Source organism: Salmo salar, chromosome 12, assembly GCF_965601325.2.
Source record: "Salmo salar chromosome 12, fSalSal1, whole genome shotgun sequence".
Taxonomy (NCBI): domain Eukaryota; kingdom Metazoa; phylum Chordata; class Actinopteri; order Salmoniformes; family Salmonidae; genus Salmo; species Salmo salar.
In genome coordinates this window covers 23,959,351-23,973,306 of record NC_138302.1, presented here as the reverse complement: position 1 = coordinate 23,973,306, position 13,956 = coordinate 23,959,351, and the positions used below count along the sequence as shown (strand labels likewise).

Sequence of the window (13,956 nt, the reverse complement as noted above, 5' to 3'; positions counted from 1 at the left end):
TTCCACCACAGCCGATCTATGGTCGAGCAGAACGTCAGTGCCATACCTAAGTTTGACAGTCCACTACATCAATTAAGACTGGAAATTGCAAAATGTCTGCCTCCAGATGTCTTTCTTCCCCGATTATCATATGGGTGAAGTAATAGCCTAGGGTCTCAAAGACTCTCTGGCATCGTGGAAGAATAGAGAAGACCGACAGGTGTGCATGACAACTGACAGTAGGAGCAACATGATAAAAGCATTGAGCTTGAACAACTGGACCCGCCTGCTGTGCTTTGGGCACAGGCTTCACCTCGCCATCGATAAGTGTGACATTGGATAATTAAAGTGCATTCAAAAAAGTTATGTTCAGGCCAGCTGTAGGCTAATGTGTTAGTAGTTGTGTCATTCTGCCAATCCAATAGCAAATAACCACAGGCTGTTTTAATTATAACAACAAATTAAATAAATGAATACATTTTCAATCAAAAAAGCATGAAATAAATTACATATTCAAACAGCTAGTGGTCAAACATTCCTAAACAATAGAATAGACGTGTGGGTGTGTGTTGTTCATTTGTGTTGTTCATTTGTTTTGCACAAATAGGCCTTGGGGCCTTGTATATTTTTTATTTTAATAAAGAAAATTCAGTTAAGAATTATGTCTTGGCCTTTTTTAATTTGTTTAGAGAAAAACAAGAAATCGAGATATATATCGTGAATCGTCCAAACCTCTGAAAAAAAATGTAGATATTACTTTTAGGCCATATCGCCCAGCCCTATCCAGAAGGCGACGTCAGTACAGGTGCATCAAAGCTGGGACTGATAGACTGAAAACAGCTTCTATCTCAAGGCCATCAGACTGTTAAACAGCCATCACTAGCACATTAGAGGCTGCTGCCTATAGGCATAGACTAGGAATCACTGGCCACTTTAGGGAATGGAACACTAGTCATTTAATCATGTTTACATATGTGGCATTACTCATCTCATATGTATATACAGTATTCCATACTATTCTACGGTATCTTAGTCACTTAATAATGTTTACATATCTTGCATTACTCATTTCATATGTATATACTGTATTCTTTGCTATTCTACGGTAACTTAGTCACTTAATGTTTACATATGTTGCATTACTCATTTCATATGTATATACTGTTTTTATATACTATTCTACTGTATCTTAGTCCATTCCGCTCTGACATCACTCGTCCATATGTATATAGTCTTAATTCATTCCTACTTAGATTTGTGTGTATTGGGAATATGTTGTGTAATTTGTTAGATATTACTTGTTAGATATTACTGCACTGTCGGAGCTAGAAACACAAGCATTTCGCTACACCCGCAATAACATCGGCTAACAACGTGCATGTGACCAATAAAATTTGATTTGGGTCACTTAAACATAGCCTAAATACCACACTGATAGTAACTCACTCACTGGCCACTCAAACCCTTGTCCAAGTTGATTACTAGAAAATGTCACACACACACACAGATAAATACCAGACATGTCAACAAGTCCGGAAGATGTCTCACACACACACACACACACACACACACACACACACACACACACACACACACACACACACACACACACACACACACACACACACACACACACACACACACACACACACACACACACACACACACACCAAATACCTCAGCTTTTTGAAATGCCTAACACCTCCAGACAGCATTCGTGCCCAGAGGCAGAACAGGAAAGACTGCAGACTGCAGAGCACGCAAAATCAAACAAAATGCAAATGAAATGCTTTTTGAAAAACGCCTCTGCAAATGCTTTATATTCATTCCGTATTCATATCATATTCATTTCACCCATACAATAACAGGTACCTTCTGTGCTACAATGGGATTTTACAGTAAATGTGATGTATTGAGATAAATCTATGTGGCTAACATACACACAGCACAGCAGCTAGCTAGGCCTACATGCCACAGTGGCATAATAGCCAGTAGCCACAGATTCAAATCCAGAGAAAAGCAATTTTAGCATTTACCAGCAACATTACTCTAAATCCATCTCTACAGGTATAGAGGAGGGAACTCACTATCTACTCAGATAAAAGGTGAGGATATTTAAAACTAGTGCTGGGCGATATGGCCAAAATATTATATCACAGGATTTATTTATTTTGAATTGACGGTATGACAATACTTGACAGTATTTATGATTTTAAATTATTACATTTCAACATTTTCTTTATAAGTAGTGCATGACCTTAGGGTGGCAATACATACATTCTAAGTGATGTCAATGGGTCCTTCTCCATTCTGATTCTGAAAAATTCTGCATTTCCTGCACTCATTTGAGATAATTTCCACACTGCCATGTAGGGCTGCATGATATGGGCAAACAATCTAAACCTGATTTTGAACCAAATGTTGCAATAGTGATTTTACTTATGATTTAGAGCAAAACACTTGGGTGATATGTTGGAATCATGGAAATAGAATGATTATTCTAATTCTATAGATAGAATACAGTTGAAGTCGGAAGTTTACATACACCTTAGCCAAATACATTTAAACTCAGTTTTCATAATTCCTGACATTTAATCCTAGTAAAAAAAATCCCTATGACTGGGGTGGCTGGGGTCTTTGACAATTTTTAGGGCCTTCCTCTGACACCGCCTGGTATAGAGGTCCTGGATGGCAGGAAGCTCGGCCCCAGTGATGTACTGGGCCGTTCGCACTACCGTCTGTAGTTCCTTGCAGCCCAACTTGCTAAGAAAAGACAAACTAGCTGTTTGCAGATGTAAGCAACACAAACTAATGGTGTAATTATAGAACACTAGTGGATTTATATTAAGAAGCAAAATGAAAACAGCATTGTTGTCATCAACATTGTTGCATGTGCTGCATTGTCCATGCAGACTGAACGCAAGTGTCTCGACCAAACACAAATGCGCTCCTTGAGTGACAGGGGGTGGGGCTAGGTCTGTGTGGAAAACGGCATGGAGAGAGAGAGAGCAAAGAGAGATGACTCAAGTAGCGAAGTAAACTATAAAAATGGACGTTAAACACGGCATATCACATTTAACAAATCAAACATTCAAATACCGTTATAGAAGGTGAAGTAAAAACCCAAACCGGTCCATGCATCAATACCGGTATATTGTAAAATACAGTATAACGCCCAGCCCTATTTAAAACCTACCTTAGCCTAGTTTAGATATAGTAGTATGGTGCAAAATAAAACAGTTTAGTCATACTTACTCAGCTAATAGATAGAGGACTTTCCATCACTCAAATCTTCATTCAGTTCTGTTTTGAATACAGTACTTAATGACTGTTTAGTAACTGTGTGCAGGTGTACTACTGATATACAAGCATTTTCCTCCTCACTTCAATTAGTGAAAGAGACACACACTGAGGAAAGGGAAAGCCACAGACAGGGAGAGCGAGAGAGATGAGTCAGAAGAACAATGTAAGTGAGGCAACGCGTCAGCACCATAGAGAGAGAACGATTGAGAGAAAGGAGGGAAGCCCGGAGTGAGGGAACACTTCAGCACCATGGACAGCAACACACACAAGCTCTCAGAAATTCAAGCTACAAGTCACTACGATCCCGAGTGTGTGTGTGTATGTGTACGAGAGTGAGTCTGCATCCTTTCAAAGCCCCCATTTCTCACATGCTGACAACTTCTAACCCCTCTCTCCAGAAACATGTGAAGTGTGAAGAGACTTCCTATAGTGCTGCTATTTCAGAGCTCAACTGTGCATGAGATTGTCAGTGTGTCGGGTTTACAAGACAACCCCCCCAAAAAAGTAGTGTGGGGTATAAAGCTTCTTGGGGCAAAACCGATTTCTGTCCAGTGAACTGACGTTAGAAGTCCGTGATTACAGACACATTCATGTGGAGGCAAATCAAATAAAGCCCAAACTTGGAGTCTCCTGAGCGTCAGTTTAGATTTACAACAAAAAATCCACAGGTAAAGAGGTTCACTGGGGCTAAAATATGCTCCCATTTACAGAGTACTGCTTTTCTATGTTTCTCCCAAACATAACACACGTACACATACACACCAAGGCACTACCCAATGAACCCAAAACGTAAACTCACCTGCTACTTTTTTGGGGCAGAGGCAGATCCTTCTGGAGAACAAGAGAGAAAGAGAAAGAGGAGGGGACACAAATAAAATATCAGATTAGTGTTATGCACTCTTAGAAAAAAGGGTTCCAAAAGGGTTCTTCAGCTGTCCCCATAGGAGAACCCTTTTCGGTTCCAGGTAGAACCCTTCAGAACCCTTTGTTTCTTAGTGTATAGTTATACATACTATACATTGTACAGTATATAGACACAATCAACCCTTTAGTTTAGGGGCCATTGGGGCAATATACTGTTGAAAGAAGGTGCCTAACCCCAACAACCTCTTGCCATATCTGTAACTTCAAACACTTCATGCTCTAAATCCAGCTTCCCCAACCCTTCACAGATGACATATTACATTATTATTACCACACTCACAGGCTGAGTGGAGCCAGTCAGATCCAAAATGGTCGCCCTGTTTACAACATTGGGGACAGAGAAGCAGGAAACTAACGTGATTACGATCCATTGGGATTGATCTGAGAGAGAAACACTCTCCTATAGTCTCCATGTTGTGCTCCCTTAACACGATCCCCAGTCCAGGATCATATTACAGTACTGTTTCTATTATAAGGCAATAAAAGGACATTTTATGAAGTTATTCTATAGATAAACTGCTGTTCTCCTGACGCTCCTGTCAGTTTCTATCAGGGACAAGGACAGCATGAGAGTTTATCTCCTCCCACGCAGAACCAATACCGTGTGTGTGTTTGTACCTGTGTGTGTGTGATTGCATGTGTAGTGTGTGTGACCAGAGCCCTCATCAAAAGTAGTGCAAAATATAGGGAATAGGGTGCCATTTGCAATGCAACCATAGTCTAACCTCGTCCCTAGACTAGTGTGCATTAGGGAGGAAGTGTGGTTGTGGAGACTACAGACGAACTACAGTGTATACAGACCACAGGTGGCTGGTTGCACCTTAATTTGGGAGGACGGGCTCATAGTAATGGCTAAAACAGAATAAATGTAATAGCATCAAACACATTAAACACATCGTTTCCATGTGGTTGATAAAATTCCATTCACTCCATTACAGCCATTATTATGAGCAATCCTCTCAGCAGCCTCCTATGATAAGGACATAGACCCAGCTAGGGAACATTCTCTGTCCCATCTGAATCTCCAATCCATGTCTCCTCTCTTTGCCCTTGTTGACTTGCCCTCTAACATCTGATAGCATTGGATCAGCGTCAGCTATATACAGATGTAGGATCTTAATTTCAGCCAGTTTGCTACAGTAGGAAAATAACCCAGCAGCAACATGAAATGTGAATTATTATGTGGATTATAATTAATTCACATTTTTGTAGGGGTTGATACATTTTTCATGAGGGAAAATCAAGTCTGAAATTTCTAAGTGGAAATTGCAAACTTCATAAGGCTTTTTAAACCTGCAACAGGTTGATCAAATTAAGAACCTACATCTGTATGATGCTATAAGCATGATCTCTTATACCTATTCTAAAGCTTTTAAATCCATGAGGGGCCAGTCAACAAAGGCATAGACAGGGTGGGGACTGGGGAGTGGGGCTAGAGAATCAGAACACTCCACTTCTCTCAAAGAAAGGTGACATCATTCACCATCTTCGTTCTCCCTGGGATATGTTACATCATCAAGGCCACAGACAGGAAGTGACCTAAACTGATGTGACTAAAATGGAGCTCTGCGTGGCGCCTTGGAGCAGGACTAATGGATGGGGGGAACATTTGTGTGTGCGTGAGTGCATGCATGTGTTTGTATATGTGTGTGTGCATGTGTGTGTGTTACCATAGGCCTTTGAAATCCACCTTGACTACAGTATCAACCTTGAGATCTCTCAGGTCTGTTGAATGGAAAGAATGTATAAAGGAATGGATGAAGAGAATACGAAAGAAAAGCCAAGCTGTATGAAAAGGAAAAGAAGGACAGCAGCAAACAAAGGAAGGACACACTGACATAATCTAACTTGACTAGGATGGACAACATGGCAACATATTAAGTTATGGCTAGGAAGGATAACATGGGAACATATTAAGTTATGGCTAGGAAGGATAACATGGGAACATATTAAGTTATGGCTAGGAAGGATAACATGGGAACATATTAAGTTATGGCTAGGAAGGATAACATGGGAACATATTAAGTTATGGCTAGGAAGGATAACATGGGAACATATTAAGTTATGGCTAGGAAGGATAACATGGTAACATATTAAGTTATGGCTAGGAAGGGCACATATTAAGTAATGGCTAGGTAGGGCACATACATAGGATTAGGAAGGGAAAGTGATGGCTCCCTCTTTATGAAGTCAATCACCTATTAAACCTCCCACTTTTATAGTGTATCTGTGAAATCTCCCATGAATTTGGGTTCCGTCCCAAATTGCACCCTATTACTTATTTAGTGCACTACTTTTGACCAGGCCCATCGGGTTCTGGTCAAAAGTAGTGCACTTTATAGGGAAAGGGTGACATTTGGGACACACCTTTTGGCATTATCCTGATTGTGTGTGCTGTCATACAGGTCATACAAGCCCCCTGGACAAACGTTAGAATGGACAATACAGAACACAGACCACTAGACCCTAGTAATACACTGCTCAAAAAAATAAAGGGAACACTTAAACAACACAATGTAACTCCAAGTCAATCACACTTCTGTGAAATCAAACTGTCCACTTAGGAAGCAACACTGATTGACAATAAATTTCACATGCTGTTGTGCAAATGGAATAGACAACAGGTGTAAATTATAGGCAATTAGCAAGACACCCCCAATAAAGGAGTGGTTCTGCAGGTGGGGACCACAGACCACTTCTCAGTTCCTATGCTTCCTGGCTGATGTTTTGGTCACTTTTGAATGCTGGCGGTGCTTTCACTCTAGTGGTAGCATGAGACGGAGTCTACAACCCACACAAGTGGCTCAGGTAGTGCAGCTCATCCAGGATGGCACAACAATGCGAGCTGTGGCAAGAAGGTTTGCTGTGTCTGTCAGCGTAGTGTCCAGAGCATGGAGGCGCTACCAGGAGACAGGCCAGTACATCAGAAGATGTGGAGGAGGCCGTAGAAGGGCAACAACCCAGCAGCAGGACCGCTACCTCCGCCTTTGTGCAAGGAGGAGCAGGAGAAGCACTTCCAGAGCCCTGCAAAATGACCTCCAGCAGGCCACAAATGTGCATGTTTCTGCTCAAATGGTCAGAAACAGACTCCATGAGGGTGGTATGAGGGCCCGACGTCCACAGGTGGGGGTTGTGCTTAAAGCCCAACACCGTGCAGGACGTTTGGCATTTGCCAGAGAACACCAAGATTGGCAAATTCGCCACTGGCGCCCTGTGCTCTTCACAGATGAAAGCAGGTTCACACTAAGCACGTGACAGACGTGACAGAGTCTGGAGACGCCGTGGAGAACGTTCTGCTGCCTGCAACATCCTCCAGCATGACCGGTTTGGCGGTGGGTCAGTCATGGTGTGGGGTGGCATTTCTTTGGGGGGCCGCACAGCCCTCCATGTGCTCGCCAGAGGTAGCCTGACTGCCATTAGGTACCGAGATGAGATCCTTAGACCCCCTGTGAGACCATACGCTGGTGCGGTTGGCCCTGGGTTCCTCCTAATGCAAGACAATGCTAGACCTCATGTGGCTGGAGTGTGTCAGCAGTTCCTGCAAGAGGAAGGCATTGATGCTATGGACTGGCCCGCCCGTTCCCCAGATCTGAATCCAATTGAGCACATCTGGGACATCATGTCTCGCTCCATCCACCAACGCCACGTTGCACCACAGACTGTCCAGGAGTTGGCGGATGCTTTAGTCCAGGTCTGGGAGGAGATCCCTCAGGAGACCATCCGCCACCTCATCAGGAGCATGCCCAGGCGTTGTAAGGAGGTCATACAGGCACGTGGAGGCCACACACACTACTGAGCCTCATTTTGACTTGTTTTTAGGACATTACATCAAAGTTGGATCAGCCTGTAGTGTGGTTTTCTACTTTAATTTTGAGTGTGACTCCAAATCCAGACCTCCATGGGTTGATAAATTGGATTTCCATTGATTATTTTTGTGTGATTTTGTTGTCAGCACATTCAACTATGTAAAGAAAAAAGTATTTAATAAGATGATTTATTTCATACAGATCTAGGATGTGTTGTTTAAGTGTTCCCTTTATTTTTTTGAGCAGTATATATTCAGTCATGTCTAATAAACATGGGCAAAATAACATCAACTACTGTAGAACTAAATGTATTAGCAAATAGAAGAACATAACTACATGTATTGGTAGTACAGTACATTAACTGGATATTTCATGGGTTAAACTGTTGAAACTGGAGCAACTTTGCATGAATTCAGTGAGTCATCATGGGAATGCCTAACTGTGAGGAGCCATTTCCTGATTTCCTGATAGTGGATAAGAACCCCATCACAATGACAGACCTGTGTCTCTGCATTTCAGCCTTTCCACATGTTAATCAATGAACACACACACCCCCACAAACACTGTAGTGTACACACATACAGACACGCACAAGCACACCCTGTAGTGTACACAAATACACACACGCACACACACGCACAGACACTTTAGTGTACACACATACAGACATACACACTGTAGTGTACACACATACAGACACACACTGTAGTGTACACACAAACACAAACATCTCCCCACACCCCTCTCAGGCTCTCTCACTCAACTATGCATGTGGACCTCCATGCTATTATTTGTCATTAGTGGTTAAGTGCGAGTCCTTTCTGTGAGTTCCCCCCTCATTCGCTCTGTTCTTTCATAAGATGAAACACACCATCCAAAACAGATTCACTTCTCAGCTAAGACATTCACAAAAAGTATCGCAACTCGTACAGCATTTAATTCCGTAACATTTCTTTAGCTCATAATTACCCACAGAGAGAGAGACAGAGAGACAGAGGTGTGTTTGAAAAGAAATAACCTCTTTTCAGTAAAATGCCAACTGCCAACACTTTGAAATAAATGTGGACATAATCATAACGTTTCTCTGTAGTTGGTACGCTGGGGCTCTGAAACTAACAGTTATTTTCTGGCAGAATAGATTACACTATGGGCCCTGGTCAAAAGAAGTATGCTATATAAGGAATTGGGTGCCATTTGTCATTTGAGAGTTTGACAAAAAACAAACCTTTTTCAGTAGTAATATGCCAACACTCAAATAAATGTAGCAAGTTACAGTTGCTTGATTTTGTGAATGTCATCCCTGTTCCTCAGCTTAATATTCTAACAGCTCACTTGTACACGTATATTTAATGACCTTTAGTGGAAAAGATTAGACTATGACTGCGTTTCAAATGGCACCCTATTCCCTACAATGTGCACCACATTTGACCAGGGCTCGTAGTGTACCATATAGCAAATAGGGTGCCATTTGGGTCGCAGACTGAATGTGGGCGTGAATTCATGTAGCACAAGTCTCTCTGACACTGTCAAGAACCAATAAATTAGCATTACCTGATATAATAGAATATCACTATGCTAGCACTTTCTTCTCCCCTGCAGAACAACTTTAGCTGTCTGATGATAATCTTAGGCTACTAACACCTAAAGGAATCCTATAAGAAGACAAAACAGCAGATAAAATATTCAGTGACAAGAGCCAGGCACGGTAGCCATTTTGTTTCCTTTCAACATTCCCGATGGTGAAATTACAAATGAATTAAGGGTTTTTAACTTCAACAATCAATTTTTGTATTGGATAGCCTATGCCTTACAAGTTTATCCTTTTTTTTATCAGTGACTGACAGTAGTATACTGGCTGCGTCCTCTCTCCTCTCAAATTACCCAATTCTTATCCCTTCCTGTTAAGGAAATTGAAAGTTGGCAGCTTGCCCAGAACAGAGTTTTGGACCACCTATCATCCCACTCTAGATTGTAACTACAGTACATACAGTTTAACATAATGAAGACTGATGTAGTGAGAAGAGTGACTGCTGCTGCTGCTACTGAGTCAATCAGTCCTAAAGCAAACACTGTAACCTATATTGACATGATCATATTGTCATTACCGTAATATGACTGACTGACTGATTAACACACATCGGGTTGCACATTTTTGGGAATATTCAGAGGTGAAATTAACGGGAATATATGGGAATTAACGGAAATATATGCAAATTAATATTAATACCATTTAAATGTAGATGTTTTTTGCATTGGATATATTTACCATATCATATGGAGACAGAAACATAAACCTTTAATTAAAGTTCAATTCGTAACTAAATAGTTTTTTTTATTTCTATTGGAAGGATTTAATCATCTGCAATTATGTCTAGTTATGATAAGGTAAAATGAGTTGACTCTTCACATGGATGATTTCACTGAACAACAAAAGAAAGGGAATATTGAATGATCCCCAATGATCCATCGCATCTCCCAAAAATGTTTTCAACATACATCTCTAAAACGATAGTCTAGAAACTAAAGCTTTGGTTGTCTTCCTCTCAGGCTTCCATGTCTTCTCCCTGGACCTCCTTAATGTCCACCTCTTGAACATCAGACTCTAAGGCCTCATCTTCACTGTTACTTTCCAACCTTGTGGAGGATGACTCGTTGTCAGGCTCAAAAAGCCTCAAATTTGCCCGGATGGCCACCAATTTTTCAACCCTTGTATTGGTCAGCCTGTTGCATGCTTTGGTGTGTGTGTTTCCAAACAAGGACCAGTTGCGCTCTGAGGCGGCTGAGGTTGGTGGGATTTGGAGGATGATGGAGGCAACAGGGGAAAGAGCCTCAGATCCACAAAGTCCCTTCCACCAGGTGGCTGATGAGATATGTTGGTACGACTGCCATATTGCATCTCCATCCCAAAGCCATTGCTTGGAAGTGTACTTCGCCAGACTGCCAAGGACCTTGCCCTCATCTAGGCCAAGGTGGCGAGACACGGTAATGATGACACCATAGGCCTTGTTGATCTCTGCACCAGACAAGATGCTCTTACCAGCATACTTGGGGTTCAACATGTACGCTGCGGCGTGTTTGGGCTTCAGGCAGAAGTCTTCACGCTTTTTGATGTATTTCAGAACTGCAGTTTCCTCTGCATGCAGCAATAGTGAAGTGGCAGGACAGTACAGATTTCTTCTCTTACATCTGCAAGCAAAGTCTGAACATCAGACAGGATGGCATTGTCTCCCTCAATCTGTGCAATGGCTACTGCTATAGGTTTCAGGAATTTCAGGCTGCTTACCACTCTCTCACAAAATACATCATCCAGGAGGATCCTCTTGATGGGGCTGTCCATATCGTCAGACTGTGATATGGCCATTTCTTGGAGAGACTCCTTCCCCTCCAAGAGACTGTCAAACATGATGACAACACCATCCCAATGGGTGTTGCTGGGCAGCTTCAGTGTGGTGCTCTTATTCCTCTCACTTTGCTTGGTGAGGTAGATTGCTGATATAACTTGATGACCCTTCACATACCTAACCATTTCCTTGGCTCTCTTGTAGTGTATCCATTGTTTTCAGTGCCATGATGTCCTTGAGGGGCAGATTCAATGCATGAGCAGCACAGCCAATGGGTGTGATGTGAGGGTAGGACTCCTCCACTTTAGACCAAGCAGCCTTCGTGTTCGGAGCATTGTCTGTCACCAGTGCAAATACCTTCTGTGGTCCAAGGTCATTGATGACTGCCTTCAGCCCATCTGCAATGTAGAGACTGGTTTATCTGTTGTCCCTTGTGTAGCTGCTTTTGTAGAATACTGGTTGAGGGGGGGAGATGATGTAGTTAATTATTCCTTGCCCACGAACATTCGACCACCGATCAGATATGATTGCAATACAGTCTGCTTTCTCTATGATTTGCTTGATCTTCACTTGAACTCAGCATCCGGAAAATTAGTAGATAAAGCATGTCTGGTTGGAGGGGTGTATGCTGGGCGAAGAACATTCAGAAATCTCTTCCAATACACATTGCCTGTGAGCATCAGAGGTGAACCAGTTGCATACACAGCTCGAGCAAGACATTCATCACCATTTCTCTGACTACGTTCCTCCATTGAGACAAAAAAACTTCTGATTCCAGGAGGACCATGAGCTGTTGCTATCGATAAGATGTCTGATTCATCATTTTCACTTCGAATAGAAGTAGAGGGACTTTTGTCAGAGGTTGCTTGTTGTGAGCACTGAAGGAACTTTATGCACTTGTCCAGATAATTCTTCACATATGATTTGGCACAGTATTTGCAAATGTAAACAGCTTTTCCTTCTATATTAGCTGCAGTGAAATGTCTCCACACATCAGATAGTGCCCGTGGTATTTTCCTGTAAAGATTAGAAAAAAATAGTAAAAGAAAATAAACAATTCCATGTACAGATAAATAGTTAAGCAGTTAGATTAAAGAACTCCTTTGTAAGATACATGTTTTAAAATGAAACATGTATGGAAACAGGTGAATTAACACTCCTCAGTTAGCAGGCTCAAGCAAGTGAAAACCCACATGGAAGCAAAAACTAACTAGCCGAAATTGTTAACAAGTTAGAAATTATTTAAACACACTTTGCTGTAGGCTACTATTTATTAGTTAACAAAAAAAATCATGTTTGTCATATAAAATATATTCACCCCACCCAGTATTGTAATCAAAACTTACCAGAAAGCATGTAGTCCTTGGCTCAGACAGTGTAGTAGTGTGGGCTCAATAGCATCTCATTAGTGTGCAAGATCTTGAGAATCAGCTGTACATGTGATGAAAGAATGCATTGTGCATGCAGAGGGTTGCAATGCCATTGAATTGGGGATAGATTAACCAAAATATGCCACCAGACCTAGAATTGCCTTATGTGTATCCCACAAAAAAGGTTCACTGTTATAAGCTAACTTTTTTGATGAATTGAAGCAAAAATCTCCAAATTCCCGGGCTTATAACTTCTTTGGGATAGGGGGCGGTATTTTGATGTCCGGATGAAAAGTGTGCCCAAAGTAAACTGCCTGCTACTCAGGCCCAGAAGCTAGGATATGCATATATTGGTAGATTTGGATAGGAAAACACTCTAAAGTTTCTATAACCGTTAAAATAATGTCTGTGAGTATAACAGAACTGAAACCCCGAGGACAAACGATAAAACATTTTTTTTTTAAGTTTAGCATACCACTGATTTCAATGCCTGGCACTTTTATAATAGGGCGAAATCGTCCCCGATTGCAGTTCCTAGGGCTTCCACTAGATGTCAACAGTCTTTGGTTTATGGAAAAATGAGGGAGAAGGTGTAGTTTTTCTAAGTGGCTCCCATTTTGGCTGTAGTTTCCAAGCGCATGGCCGTGAGACAGCGCGTTCTTTTTGTTTATCTCTGGTAAAGACAATAACGATTCTCCGTCTTAAATTTGATTATTTATTTGCGTATTAGGGTACCTAAGGCTTGATTATAAATGTTGATTGACTTGTTTGGATAAGTTTATTGGTAACGTTTGGGATTCAATTTGTATGCATTTTGAAAGAGGGAAACCGAGTGGATTATTGACTGAAGCGCGCCAGCTAAACTGAGTTTTTATGGATATAAAAAAGGACTTTATCGAGTGCCAACAGAAGAAGATCTTCAAAGGTAAAGCATATATTATATCGCTATTTCTGACTTTCGTGTCGCAACTCCCTGGTTGAAAATGATTTGTTATGCATTTGTGTGCTGGACGCTGTCCTCAGATAATCGCATGGTTTGCTTTCGCCGTAAAGCCTTTTTGAAATCTGACACCTTGGCTGGATTAACAACAAGTTAAGCTATATTTTGATGTATTGCACTTGTGATTTCATGAAAGTTTAATATTTATAGTAATTTAATTTGAATTTTGCGCTCTGCAATTTCACCGGCTGTTGGCCAGGTGGGACGCTAATGTCCCACCTATCCCAAACGTC

The 13,956-nt window shown here is 41.5% G+C and overlaps 1 protein-coding gene across 1 annotated transcript in view; it reads right to left on the bottom strand.

Annotated features, from left to right (window-relative positions):
* The window catches only part of LOC106564511 (microtubule-associated serine/threonine-protein kinase 1), an 85,628-nt gene that overhangs the window by 65,841 nt on the left and 5,831 nt on the right, over positions 1-13,956 (bottom strand). The window contains exon 2 of the mRNA XM_045691045.2: positions 4,082-4,113. Within this exon, the coding sequence (XP_045547001.2) occupies positions 4,082-4,113 (32 nt within the window). The remainder of the gene's footprint in view (positions 1-4,081; positions 4,114-13,956) is intronic.